Below are 14,653 nucleotides of genomic sequence, written 5' to 3' on the forward strand. Positions count from 1 at the left end.
CAGCCAAATAATGGTGTTTTAAATCAAGCTGAAACATACTACACACCATAATATTTGTCTTTGTAATGTTCCATCACTTCCTCTTTGGCATTCCTCTTAACCAGGATGTACAATTTACAGTATTCAATTGAACAGAAAGCAATAAATGTAGTCAAATCATAACAGTGACCTACCACATTTTTGCACAATTTGAGTCATCTGTGGAAAAAACATTTTCAATAAAACTTTTAAATCAAACCAAAGAACAATCTTTTACCTTTTCCTCCATTCTTTAATCCAGTTGCTCAAAATCCAGTTGCTAACTACTATAACATGTTGCACTGAAACTGGTCTTTTTGTTTGAACATCACCTTTCAAATCTACTGAGCTTCATCATCTTTCAGCCAGTTGCTGAGGCAAACTAACTTGTTCACATTTTCTGAAAGTAAAGCTGACCTTTTCTTGTTCACAATGTGACCTGCAACTGAGAAAAGTCGTTCACAGGGAACAGTGGTTGCAGGAGTGGCTAGATATCAAATTATCTGAGGTTGATTTTGTTAATTGCCTGCAAACATTCAGCGTGGTCTGGCGCAAACCACTTGCTGAATCTGACGGCCCAGCAAACGCATGTTTGGCGTTGACATGGTACTTCAAGCTTGAACAGCTCCGGTGAAATTGAAACTCCTTCTTACAAATCTTGCAAATAACCTTGTACTTGTTAACTGTACCATCATCATTCTTTTTATATTTGAATCCGTCAATAGGCCCACTTTGCTCACCTTGCTCCATCTCGCCTCTAGCTCCCAACCACTTTCCTGACCTGAATAATTTGTCACACTGCGCATGCGTGAAATGCGTTAAAAAAATTGACGTAATTAACAGCAAACAACTAATTAACGTCGTTAACGCGCTATTTTTGACAGCCCTAATAAAAACCCTTATCACACTGATTTTTAAACCATAATCAAATCAAAGTCTAAAAGCATAAACAACAATACTAAAACTCAACTGAGTATAAATGAAGGAAATTAACCAATTAACTGAAAAAATAAATCTCACAATATAAAACTCAAATGTATCAGGAGGAGATGCAAATCCTTCTGCCAATTGGTCCCTTTCATGAACTGCGGCCTCTGAGCCTGAGGACGAACCAACAGCACTCGGGTGTCCCTCGGGTGTCCCTCGGGTGTCCCTCGGGTGTCCCTATCCTAATGACTCCTGTCTTTTGGTCCATTCGTCACCATGAGAAATCCTGTGGGGAAATACACTACATCACCAAAAGTATGTGGACACCCCTTCAAATGAGTGGATTTGGCTATTTCATCCACACCTGTTGCTGACAGGTTTATAAAATCGAGCACACAGCCATGCAATCTCCATAGACAAACATTGTCAGTAGAATGGCCTTACTGATGAGCTCAGTGACTTTCAACGTGGCACCGTCATAGGATACCACCTTTCCAACAAGTCAGTCCATCAAATTTCTGCCCTGCTAGAGCTGCCCCGGTCAACTGTAAGTGCTGTTATTGTGAAGTGGAAACGTCTAGGAGCAACAACGGCTCAGCCGCGAAGTGGTAGACCACACAAGCTAACAGAACCGGACAGCCGAGTGCTGAAGCGCGTAGCGTGTAAAAATCGTCTGTCCTCGGTTGCAACACTCACTACCAAGTTCCAAACTGCCTCTGGAAGCAACGTCAGCACAATAACTGTTCGTCGGGAGCTTCATGAAATGGGTTTCCATGGCCGAGCAGCTGCACTCAAGCCTAAGATCATGTGCAATGCCAAGTGGTGATTGAATGCTTCTTGAGGAGGGGTGAGAAATGGAAGAATGAGGTGCATTAAATCAAGAGAACTACGACTTGACTTCCTGCTCCTGGTGCATTCGGCCTAAGCACCCCAGGTCTGAGTACCCTGGCTGCTTCACAAGGCTATGCGTCAGGTACGTATCATTTCTCCACGCCTCCAATCTGCATGGAGTTCCCTTCCTTTGATGATTCCAATGAGATATCAGATATCTTGGAACTTTTTGTGACCATTTTTGTATCCGTGAGACCTATGTCAGACCCTGATCTGATTGGGACCCTATCCAATGTTCTGAAAGGACCAGCCGGGAGCTGGTGGATGGCCGGATAGAAGAAAGCCACCATCTGGGGGAAGTTCAGAGGCATTCCAAGCTGACTACTTAACAGAGAGAGGAGAAACTAGGAGATATGGTTCGTCTTCCAACTAAGTCTTTGAGGGACTTTGCTTATGGGACTTTGCTTATGGGCCCTTTGCTTATGGGACTTTGCTTATGGGACTTTGCTTATGGGCCCTTTGCTTATGGGACTTTGCTTATGGGACTTTGCTTATGGGACTTTGTCTGAAGTGGAAGCCTGACATCACAGAACCAGACCTGGTGAGAAAAATCCTCAACAACTGTAACCTTCAGGTGGCGGTCTGCCTCCGAGGAACAGCACCAGGTGGCGGTCTGCCTCAGAGGAACAGCACCAGGTGGCGGTCTGCCTCAGAGGAACAGCACCAGGTGGCGGTCTGCCTCAGAGGAACAGCACCTGGTGGCGGTCTGCCTCAGAGGAACAGCACCAGGTGGCGGTCTGCCTCAGAGGAACAGCACCAGGTGGCGGTCTGCCTCAGAGGAACAGCACCAGGTGGCGGTCTGCCTCAGAGGAACAGCACCAGGTGGCGGTCTGCCTCAGAGGAACAGCACTTAGTGAAGGTTGGATCAATGGTGGAAAAGGAGAATGCATCCACTAAGGAGTATTGGATGAAAGTGAACCAAAACTGGGAACAAGAAAGGACAAAGAAATACCTGTAAACCACCTGCAGATGTGAAACTTCCTCCCTGGACCAGGAGAAGGATCTTTCCTTGCTGATAAATATGAAGCTGTACTTGATACAGGGTAAACTGGCAGAAAATCATGTCCAGGAAAGCAAATACAGTTGTGTGAGAACCAACGTTTTGGGAGAACACATGGTGCTTTGGGAGAAGTTCAGCTCCTTTACAACTGCAATAACAGCATGTGGTCGTGGTGACGTTTGTCTTAGAGGAATTTGGACAGCTGGTCAGGCTCTGAGAACCATCTCTGCAATGAAATGGAGTGTTCTTCGAGGATGACTTCGTCCCATCCATAGTTTAGCTTGCAGAGCTCTTGAAGAATTTGATTTGCCTTTAAGTTGAATGTTGCGAGGAACCCTAATGGATCTTAAACTGAGCTGACAGTCGAGAATATCTCTTCTTGTAAGGGGTCTGTTCTTGACAGTGACTTGGAAGGTAACCGCATCACTTTCAATGTTCCATCAGATTCCAAGTGTTCTTTCAACAGGCAGCTTTTCTCCATCCAGGTCCAGTTCTTTCATCTGCTTGGCTTTGTGTTCATCAGGGATAGAAGCTAGCACAGGGCGGCTGTAGCTGACCCACTTGGTCAACTTGAACCCTGAGAGCACACGTCTCTGAGGTATTTTGTGAGAGCTATGGCTTGTTCTTCTGTGGGCCACTGAACATAGAACTTGGAGTCACCTCTTCATTGTACTTCTCACAGTTGTCTTCTGCCGTCTTTTACAGTGCTAAGTTTGCACAACTTGGAGAGAATATATCACCGAAGAGATGTACTCCTCCAATGTTTTGTTAGTGTCACCATCTGGCCACCATAGGAATCGCAGGAAGTCTTAAGTCATCTTCATGGACACGTATTTGATGGAACGTTCCTTCGATGTCTGCCATCATGGCAATGTGCCATCAGGACTCCGATGAGCGTGTCTGCCATCATGGCAATGTGCCATCAGGACTCCGATGAGCGTGTCTGCCATCATGGCAATGTGCCATCAGGACTCCGATGAGCGTGTCTGCCATCATGGCAATGTGCCATCAGGACTCCGATGAGCGTGTCTGCCATCATGGCAATGTGCCATCAGGACTCCGACGAGCGTGTCTGCCATCATGGCAATGTGCCATCAGGACACCGATGAGCGTGTCTGCCAGGGCCTTGAAGGAGTTCACTATTGAGATATGTGCCTTTTTAATATGACGATGAGCAGTCGCCACTCGTATTGTTCCTTTGTGCTTATGGTGAACACCGTGGTGTATTATGGACCTTTCTCTGGGGGGAGATGTTCTTGTGGTAACGTTTTTGTTATTACCTCTTCCATGAAGCCTTTGTACTCTGCACCGTGAACTTCCTCGTTCTTCTTTAAGATTTAGAGCCTGCCTCTGCCATGTCGCTGTTTGGCAGGACTACATCATCGGTAAGTAGTAGTGACCATCTTTTGAGGGTTATGGAGCTTGATGCCATCTCCATGAACTTGCAATCCTCAGCTGACATCTCAAAACGTGGCCATACTTGAAGATGTTTCTGATTGGGGATGTTCTCTCTCACTCGTCACTGGGTTCTTACCCTGGGTGTAGACTTTTGGTAATGCAAGAAATGTATTGCCTTCCACGTTGCCAATCTCTAATCCAGATATCTCAGAGCTCTTGATAGGAGACTCCTGCCCCATTGTGTGTATAAGAATTTCAGTCTCACGTCCTTTAGCTTTCAGCTGCCTCCATGAGTCTCTGTACAAAATGTTGCTGAGCTACCAGAATCGAGAAACGCATAGGTTAACACAGACTTGATTCCATTTGCCATTTTTACTTGAACTGGCACAATGCTGGTGCACAATCTGTACCGGCCCTGGTATCTTCACCGGCTTCCAGTGAAACAACAAGAGCACTGCTGACAGTCTCCTCCCACTTTACTGCTGCACCAGTCATATCCGCCTTTTGAGATCTAAATCTCTCTTCCTTCAGTGTGCAGGATGGTGGGGTGCTTTCTTTGACAACTCTGACAGGTCATCCTTTTACATTTGCTTAAGTGTCCTCTCATCAGACAGGCAAAACAAAGGCCTCTTGATCTCAGGAACTCAACCTTGGCTTTGTGTGGCTGTGCCCTTCACCTGTTGGCAGTCGACCAATGAATGTTTACCTGTTTTTTTCCATAAAAGTCACAAGGTGGCTTCTCTCACAGGGTGGCTTCTGAACTTGGCCCTCAGGTGGCTAAAATATCATGCTGTAGACCTCCATTTTTAGTTTAGAGGGAAGTTTCCACATGATCAACTTTATGTTGGAGGGAAGATGTTCTGCAGGTCTTGCGTAGCGTCACAGTAACCTCTGAGAGTGCATAGCCACCCAATCTCTTTCCGTCGTTTGTCCAGTTCAAGACCTTTTTCCATGTAAGCAGTGGTGACTTTGATTTCATCGCCAAAGCGTTCCTTTAACAACCTCTTAGCCTCTGCATAGCCTCTTCTGTCTTCCATATGCAGACACCTGCGGACCAGATGGTTGGGCTGACCAGAGGTGGGCTGTTCCTGGTAATAGAGCCTATCCTGGTGGCTGATTGTCTTATCCTCCCTGCCATGCTCAGAGGCTCCAGAAATGGCCTATAGTTTAGTGGATCACCGTCCAACACAAGGATCTCCCTAACGTGGAGTGAGGCCTGTTTGTGCAGTACGACGAGATCAGCGATTTCATTCTGCCTTTGCGTGACAGTAGAGAGGTTATCATGGCTGGTATTATGGCTGTTACCCACAGTGTTGATTCTGATTTTATTGCTAGACCTTGCAGTAGTTTGCTGAAGGGTATTGTTTATGACTGTTTTCTGAATGGGTTTTGACGGCTTGTCTGTTGTTGTAAAACCATTTTGTAGTGGGGTCTTTTTGCACCTAATCCTGCAAACTCAACAGGTGACGGTTCAGGTTCTTCAGAGACCTTGGGATCCTGGTCCATTCCATCTTCTTGGCTTTAGTAAGTGGGCTGCCACGGCATGGGATTGAGAAGCTGTCTCAAAACTCTGCAGGACCTTCAATCTGGCATTATATGCTGCTATGTCCGTTTCCAGTTGAATTTGTTTTCTCCATCCTAACATTCGGTTGATCTTTCTGTTCCAGTTGAGCATTCTCCTGTGTCCTGTAGTGATGCTTGGCCAGTAGAGCTGCTCTCTGCCTCAGCTTTCAGGCGTGCAGAGGACACTGAGGATGATGCACCTTTTTGAATACTTTGTTTTACTTGATCTTTTTGACACATTGGAAACGCTGTCATGTGGTTCAATGAGAGTTTTTTTTTTTTTGCTCCACTTGAGCATTTTTCCACCCGTCCACCCCTTTCAGGAAATGTTCTTAAGTGCTCATTTTCAGTTGATAATAGTTCATGCTCTCATGTTCCTTTTCCTCCTCTGGACAGCTCTAGCGCAGATTCATAAGTATTCTTAAAGTAATTGAGAACAAGATTAAAATGCTTCAAGACCCTCATTCAGTTTCAACATTTCCTCCATCAACAAGAAGGGCTTTCATTTCATTCATTTTGCGTGTACACACTCCCCAGGTTTACCTCTCCGGGCTGCGTAGAGTGAAATGAAATGCTCCTCTGCCCCTTCCAGTGGGGTCTTATGAGGGATTTAATCCACCGTCATTCACTTTTTAATTCACTCAATTTACAATGAGACACATTTGATTGTTGAAGGTATTTTAGAGCTCCTTGTAATGCTTTAAAACAGTGTTCTGTTTCAGCATATTGACCAGATTATTGATATATTGTGAATCATATTGTTTCACAATGAACATGTTTGGCATTTTAGATGCGATAAACATTTCATCCCATTATAGGTTTTGTCCCCTTTAAACACAATTTCTTTAGATACTTTAGTTGCGTTCCATTAATGAATTTAATGTCTAAGTAATCCCTATATTAGACACTCTAACACACACTCACACACACACACACACACACACTAAGTTATCCCCACTATTAGACACTCTAAGCACACACACACACACACACACACACACACACACACACACACACACACACACACTAAGTTATCCCTACTATTAGACATTTCATTAGGCTCATTGCGCATAGGATCTGTGTTTTAGAAACTCAAAGTCCTTAATTATTTTCACAGCGCTGTGTTATGAATTCTGTTCCCAAGTTTATCAAACATTCTAATTATAAGCACATTTGCGCTTCCATAATATAGTTGAACAAACGATTGCATTGAACAGGGCAGCTCATTCATTCATTCCCAGGGGTTACTCATGGCTGGCAAATTCTAGGAGTTAAAATCCTTCCAAGCAAGCTGTCCTCGCGGTCCAAATGCAATGCTAAATAGAACGGTATCCATCGTGTATCCACGGCGGAGCGTTTCTTCCAATAGTGATCCTTCCTTCCAATAGTGATCCTTCCTTCCAATAGTGATCCTTCCTTCCAATAGTGATCCTTCCTTCCAATAGTGATCCTAATGGAGTCTTTTGACTTGATTGTAGTGACTTCCTTACTATTTGACCAGAGCCACTGCCCAAGCCTGAAGCGGGGTTGTTTCGGACGCATACAGTCCACATTAAAAGTTCCCAAACGGCAAAAAGCACTCCAGGGAGATCCAGGGAGATCCAGGGAGATCCAGGGATCCAGGGATCCAGGGAGATCCAGGGATCCAGGGATATGGTGCAACAAAAATAGGATCTAACAAAAAGCATTTTCTGATCAACTTAAAGCCTGGATGAAGGATCTAAATGAAAAGACATGATATGGTCAAAAGACTTTACAGCTCCCGCATCTAACCGGCTCTAATACACACACACACACACACACACACACACACACACACACACAGCAACACACACACACACACAGCAACACACACACACACAGCAACACACACACACACACAGCAACACACAGCAACACACACACACACACACAGCAACACACACACACACACAGCAACACACACACACACACAGCAACACACACACACACACACACAGCAACACACACACACACACACACACACTCTGATGTACCAATCAAAAGGCTTCTCTCCCCAGTGTCCTGCAGGCCATCAGGAAGACCATCTGTGATTGGGAGACTGGGCGTGAGCCCCACAATGACCCCGCCCTGCGAGGAGAGAAAGACCCCAAGGGAGGCTTTGACATCAAGGTTCCCCGCCGCGCCGTGGGCCCCTCCAGCACGCAGGTCTGTCTGAGCCCCCTCTCTCACCCACTCTCTCCCCTTAATCTACTTTTCTCACATCAACATGTCCTGTAAAGCACCCCATACGTACCCTCCTTATCTCACCCCATACGTACCCTCCTTATCTCACCCCATACGTACCCTCCTTATCTCACCCCATACGTACCCTCCTTATCTCACCCCATACGTACCCTCCTTATCTCCCCCCATACGTACCCTCCTTATCTCACCCCATACGTACCCTCCTTATCTCACCCCATACGTACCCTCCTTATCTCACCCCATACGTACCCTCCTTATCTCACCCCATACGTACCCTCCTTATCTCACCCCCATACGTACCCTCCTTATCTCACCCCATACGTACCCTCCTTATCTCACCCCATACGTACCCTCCTTATCTCACCCCATACGTACCCTCCTTATCTCACCCCATACGTACCCTCCTTATCTCACCCCATACGTACCCTCCTTATCTCACCCCATCACGCACCCTCCTTATCTCACCCCCATACGTACCCTCCTTATCTCACCCCATACGTACCCTCCTTATCTCACCCCATACGTACCCTCCTTATCTCACCCCATACGTACCCTCCTTATCTCACCCCATACGTACCCTCCTTATCTCACCCCATACGTACCCTCCTTATCTCACCCCAGATCTCAGACTGCTCTAAGCTGGCTGAAATAGAATCAGCTGTAACGTGGCATTAGTTTTAGTTTGAGCATTAGTTTTCTATATCACCGAGATCATAATATACTTTCACTGTGGATCTGCTATGTCATATAAACTAGAGCACTGAGTCGTCCCGTCGTCCTGGAATACATCACTAATCTGTCTTCCAGAGAGAGAGCTCTATGCATTTTGTCTTCCAGAGAGAGAGCTCTATGCATCTTGTCTTCCAGAGAGAGAGCTCTATGCATCTTGTCTTCCAGAGAGAGAGCTCTATGCATTTTGTCTTCCAGAGAGAGAGCTCTATGCATCTTGTCTTCCAGAGAGAGAGCTCTATGCATCTTGTCTTCCAGAGAGAGAGCTCTATGCATCTTGATCCAGCCCGAAGCCATGTTGTGTTTCTCACCACACTACTAAGCAGTAAAAATCTGACTCAAAGGAAAATAACCTTTGCTTCATCAGAGAGTGACAGGCCTCGAGGCAGCCGACCTGCCACTGGCCCGTTTATTAGGTACACAAAAATGGTTCACTCCTACAGACAGTGAGTCACGTGGCTGTGGCTTGCTATATAAAGCAGGCAGACAGGCATCGAGGCATTCAGTTACTGTTTGATTGAAGGTTAGAATGGGCAAAAGGAGTGACCTAAGCGGCTGTTGCAGCAGACGACCACGCCGGGTTCCACACCGGGTTCCACTCCTGTCAGATAAAAACTAGAAGAAGTGGCTCCAGTGGGCACGGTATCACCAACACTGGACAACTGAGGAGTGGAAAAACATTGCCTGCTCCGGTGAATCCCGGTTCCTGTTGCGTCATGCTGATGGCAGAGTCAGGATCTGGCGTAAGCAGCATGAGTCCATGGCCACATCCTGCCTGGTGTCAACGGTACAGGCTGGTGGCGGTGGTGTAATGGCGTGGGGAATGTTTCCTGGTACACATTAGGTCCCTTGATACCAATTGAGCAGCGTTTCTATGCTCTGAAAAATTCAGGCTGTTCTGGAGACAAAGGGGGCTCCGACCCGGTACTAGATGGGTGTACCTAATAAACTGGCCACTGAGTATATTAAACAGAACATTTTTTGGGAATACCAACCAAAAGTCAGTCAAATAATTTTTTCCTCTTCTCTATCCTCCTCTTCTTCTATCCTCTGCTTCCTCTCCTCCATCCTCCTCCTCTTCCTCTCCTCTATCCTCCTCTTCCTCTCCTCTATCCTCCTCTTCCTCTACTCTATCCTCCTCCTCTTCCTCTCCTCTATCCTCCTCCTCCTCTTCCTCTCCTCTATCCTCCTCCTCTTCCTCTCCTCTATCCTCCTCCTCTTCCTCTCCTCTATCCTCCTCCTCTTCCTCTCCTCTATCCTCCTCCTCTTCCTCTCCTCTATCCTCCTCCTCTTCTTCTATCCTCCTCTTCCTCTCCTCTATCCTCCTCCTCTTCCTCTACTCTATCCTCCTCCTCTTCCTCTTCTCTATCCTCCTCTTCCTCTGTAGCTGTATATGGTTCGTACCATGCTGGAGTCTCTGATAGCTGATAAGAGTGGTTCTAAGAAGACTCTCCGCAGCAGTCTGGAGGGACCCACCATCATTGACATGGAGAAGTTCCACAGAGAGTCCTTCTTCTATACACACCTGCTGAACTTCAGCGGTAAGGAGTTTACAGAACCATCCTGCTCTGTCTGTCCCCCCTAACAGAGACCCTGCAGCAGTGCTGTGACCTGTCTGTTCCCCTGTTCCCTCTTTAACCCTAACCATCTGTCCCCCCTAACAGAGACCCTGCAGCAGTGCTGTGACCTGTCTGTTCCCCTGTTCCCTCTTTAACCCTAACCATCTGTCCCCCCTAACAGAGACCCTGCAGCAGTGCTGCGACCTGTCTCAGCTGTGGTTTAGAGAGTTCTTCCTGGAGCTGACCATGGGTCGCAGGATCCAGTTCCCCATCGAGATGTCCATGCCCTGGATCCTCACAGACCACATACTGGAGACCAAGGAGGCCTCTATGATGGAGTAAGGAAGTCACAGTGACACACAAACACACACAGTAGTGGATATAGAGCTAACGAACTAGCCAACTTCCATCCAGATCCAGTCTTATGAAGTCTCTGTCCTGTCCTGTCCTGTCCTGTCCTGTCCTCCAGGTATGTGCTGTACCCTCTGGACCTCTATAATGACAGCGCACACTATGCCCTGACCAAGTTCAAGAAGCAGTTCCTCTACGATGAGATTGAAGCAGAGGTATGTAGGTCACCATTAGACTAGTAGGTCACCATTAGACTGGTTATCACTACAGCAGAGGTATGTAGGTCACCATTAGACTTGTCATCACTACAGCAGAGGTATGTAGGTCACCATTAGACTGGTCACCACTACAGCAGAGGTATGTAGGTCACCATTAGACTGGTTATCACTACAGCAGAGGTATGTAGGTCACCATTAGACTGGTCACCACTACAGCAGAGGTATGTAGGTCACCATTAGACTGGTAGGTCACCATTAGACTGGTCATCACTACAGCAGAGGTATGTAGGTCACCATTAGACTGGTCATCACTACAGCAGAGGTATGTAGGTCACCATTAGACTGGTAGGTCACCATTAGACTGGTCATCACTACAGCAGAGGTATGTAGGTCACCATTAGACTGGTCACCACTACAGCAGAGGTATGTAGGTCACCATTAGACTGGTAGGTCACCATTAGACTGGTCATCACGACAGCAGAGGTATGTAGGTCACCATTAGACTGGTCATCACTACAGCAGAGGTATGTAGGTCACCATTAGACTGGTAGGTCACCATTAGACTGGTCATCACTACAGCAGAGGTATGTAGGTCACCATTAGACTGGTAGGTCACCATTAGACTGGTTATCACTACAGCAGAGGTATGTAGGTCACCATTAGACTGGTAGGTCACCATTAGACTGGTTATCACTACAGCAGAGGTATGTAGGTCACCATTAGACTGGTAGGTCACCATTAGACTGGTCATCACTACAGCAGAGGTATGTAGGTCACCATTAGACTGGTAGGTCACCATTAGACTGGTTATCACTACAGCAGAGGTATGTAGGTCACCATTAGACTGGTCATCACTACAGCAGAGGTATGTAGGTCACCATTAGACTAGTCACCATTAGACTAGTAGGTCACCATTAGACTAGTCACCATTAGACTGGTAGGTCACCATTAGACTGGTCATCACGACAGCAGAGGTATGTAGGTCACCATTAGACTGGTAGGTCACCATTAGACTAGTAGGTCACCATTAGACTGGTTATCACTACAGCAGAGGTATGTAGGTCACCATTAGACTGGTCATCACTACAGCAGAGGTATGTAGGTCACCATTAGACTGGTCATCACTACAGCAGAGGTATGTAGGTCACCATTAGACTGGTAGGTCACCATTAGACTAGTAGGTCACCATTAGACTGGTCATCACTGCAGCAGAGGTATGTAGGTCACCATTAGACTGGTCATCACTGCAGCAGAGGTATGTAGGTCACCATTAGACTGGTCATCACTGCAGCAGAGGTATGTAGGTCACCATTAGACTGGTCATCACTACAGCAGAGGTATGTAGGTCACCATTAGACTGGTCATCACTACAGCAGAGGTATGTAGGTCACCATTAGACTGGTAGGTCACCATTAGACTGGTCATCACTACAGCAGAGGTATGTAGGTCACCATTAGACTGGTCATCACTACAGCAGAGGTATGTAGGTCACCATTAGACTGGTCATCACTACAGCAGAGGTATGTAGGTCACCATTAGACTAGTAGGTCACCATTAGACTGGTCATCACTGCAGCAGAGGTATGTAGGTCACCATTAGACTGGTCATCACTGCAGCAGAGGTATGTAGGTCACCATTAGACTGGTCATCACTACAGCAGAGGTATGTAGGTCACCATTAGACTAGTCACCATTAGACTAGTAGGTCACCATTAGACTAGTCACCATTAGACTGGTAGGTCACCATTAGACTGGTCATCACTACAGCAGAGGTATGTAGGTCACCATTAGACTGGTAGGTCACCATTAGACTGGTAGGTCACCATTAGACTGGTCATCACTGCAGCAGAGGTATGTACAGTGGGGAAAAAAAGTATTTAGTCAGCCACCAATTGTGCAAGTTCTCCCACTTAAAAAGATGAGAGAGGCCTGTAATTTTCATCATAGGTACACGTCAACTATGACAGACAAAATGAGAAAAAAATCCAGAAAATCACAATTGTAGGATTTTTTATGAATTTATTTGCAAATTATGGTGGAAAATAAGTATTTGGTCAATAACAAAAGTTTCTCAATACTTTGTTATATACCCTTTGTTGGCAATGACACAGGTCAAATGTTTTCTGTAAGTCTTCACAAGGTTTTCACACACTGTTGCTGGTATTTTGGCCCATTCCTCCATGCAGATCTCCTCTAGAGCAGTGATGTTTTGGGGCTGTCGCTGGGCAACACGGACTTTCAACTCCCTCCAAAGATTTTCTATGGGGTTGAGATCTGGAGACTGGCTAGGCCACTCCAGGACCTTGAAATGCTTCTTACGAAGCCACTCCTTCGTTGCCCGGCGGTGTGTTTGGGATCATTGTCATGCTGAAAGACCCAGCCACGTTTCATCTTCAATGCCCTTGCTGATGGAAGGAGGTTTTCACTCAAAATCTCACGATACATGGCCCCATTCATTCTTTCCTTTACACGGATCAGTCGTCCTGGTCCCTTTGCAGAAAAAACAGCCCCAAAGCATGATGTTTCCACCCCCATGCTTCACAGTAGGTATGGTGTTCTTTGGATGCAACTCAGCATTCTTTGTCCTCCAAACACGACGAGTTGAGTTTTTACCAAAAGTTATATTTTGGCTTCATCTGACCATATGACATTCTCCCAATCCTCTTCTGGATCATCCAAATGCACTCTAGCAAACTTCAGACGGACCTGGACATGTACTGGCTTAAGCAGGGGGGACACGTCTTGCACTGCAGGATTTGAGTCCCTGGCGGCGTAGTGTGTTACTGATGGTAGGCTTTGTTACTTTGGTCCCAGCTCTCTGCAGGTCATTCACTAGGTCCCCCGTGTGGTTCTGGGATTTTTGCTCACCGTTCTTGTGATCATTTTGACCCCACGGGGTGAGATCTTGCGTGGAGCCCCAGATCGAGGGAGATTATCAGTGGTCTTGTATGTCTTCCATTTCCTAATAATTGCTCCCACAGTTGATTTCTTCAAACCAAGCTGCTTACCTATTGCAGATTCAGTCTTCCCAGCCTGGTGCAGGTCTACCATTTTGTTTCTGGTGTCCTTTGACAGCTCTTTGGTCTTGGCCGTAGTGGAGTTTGGAGTGTGACTGTGTGAGGTTGTGGACAGGTGTCTTTTATACTGATAACAAGTTCAAACAGGTGCCATTAATACAGGTAACGAGTGGAGGATAGAGGAGCCTCTTAAAGAAGAAGTTACAGGTCTGTGAGAGCCAGAAATCTTGCTTGTTTGTAGGTGACCAAATACTTATTTTCCACCATAATTTGCAAATAAATTCATAAAAAATCCTACAATATAAATGTTCAGGATTTTTTTTCTCAATTTGTCTGTCATAGTTGACGTGTACATATGATAAAAATTACAGGCCTCTCTCATCTTTTTAAGTGGGAGAACTTGCACAATTGGTGGCTGACTAAATACTTTTTTCCCCCACTGTAGGTCACCATTAGACTGGTAGGTCACCATTAGACTGGTAGGTCACCATTAGACTGGTCATCACTGCAGCAGAGGTATGTAGGTCACCATTAGACTGGTAGGTCACCATTAGACTGGTAGGTCACCATTAGACTGGTCACCATTAGACTGGTAGGTCACCATTAGACTAGTCACCACTGTGTCCCTGGGTATACTTGTATTATTCTTTATGATTGTTATACATTGTGATTATTATTGATATTGTACTGCCTTGAGGGAGCTTGCCAGTCAGCATGTCCTCCATCTTTTATACCTGCTGTACGTGACTAATAACAT

At 46.1% G+C, this 14,653-nt stretch overlaps 1 protein-coding gene across 7 annotated transcripts in view; it reads left to right on the top strand.

The window, feature by feature from the left end:
* LOC121534189 (cytoplasmic FMR1-interacting protein 1 homolog) overlaps positions 1-14,653 on the top strand; it is a 159,016-nt gene that overhangs the window by 69,532 nt on the left and 74,831 nt on the right. For all 7 annotated transcript variants that reach the window (XM_041840729.2, XM_041840730.2, XM_041840733.1 and 4 more), the window contains 4 exons: positions 7,837-7,984; positions 10,140-10,293; positions 10,493-10,649; positions 10,781-10,877. In XM_041840729.2, coding sequence (XP_041696663.1) covers positions 7,837-7,984; positions 10,140-10,293; positions 10,493-10,649; positions 10,781-10,877 — 556 coding nt within the window. The remainder of the gene's footprint in view (positions 1-7,836; positions 7,985-10,139; positions 10,294-10,492; positions 10,650-10,780; positions 10,878-14,653) is intronic.

This window comes from Coregonus clupeaformis, chromosome 20, assembly GCF_020615455.1.
Source record: "Coregonus clupeaformis isolate EN_2021a chromosome 20, ASM2061545v1, whole genome shotgun sequence".
In the NCBI taxonomy this organism is placed as follows: domain Eukaryota; kingdom Metazoa; phylum Chordata; class Actinopteri; order Salmoniformes; family Salmonidae; genus Coregonus; species Coregonus clupeaformis.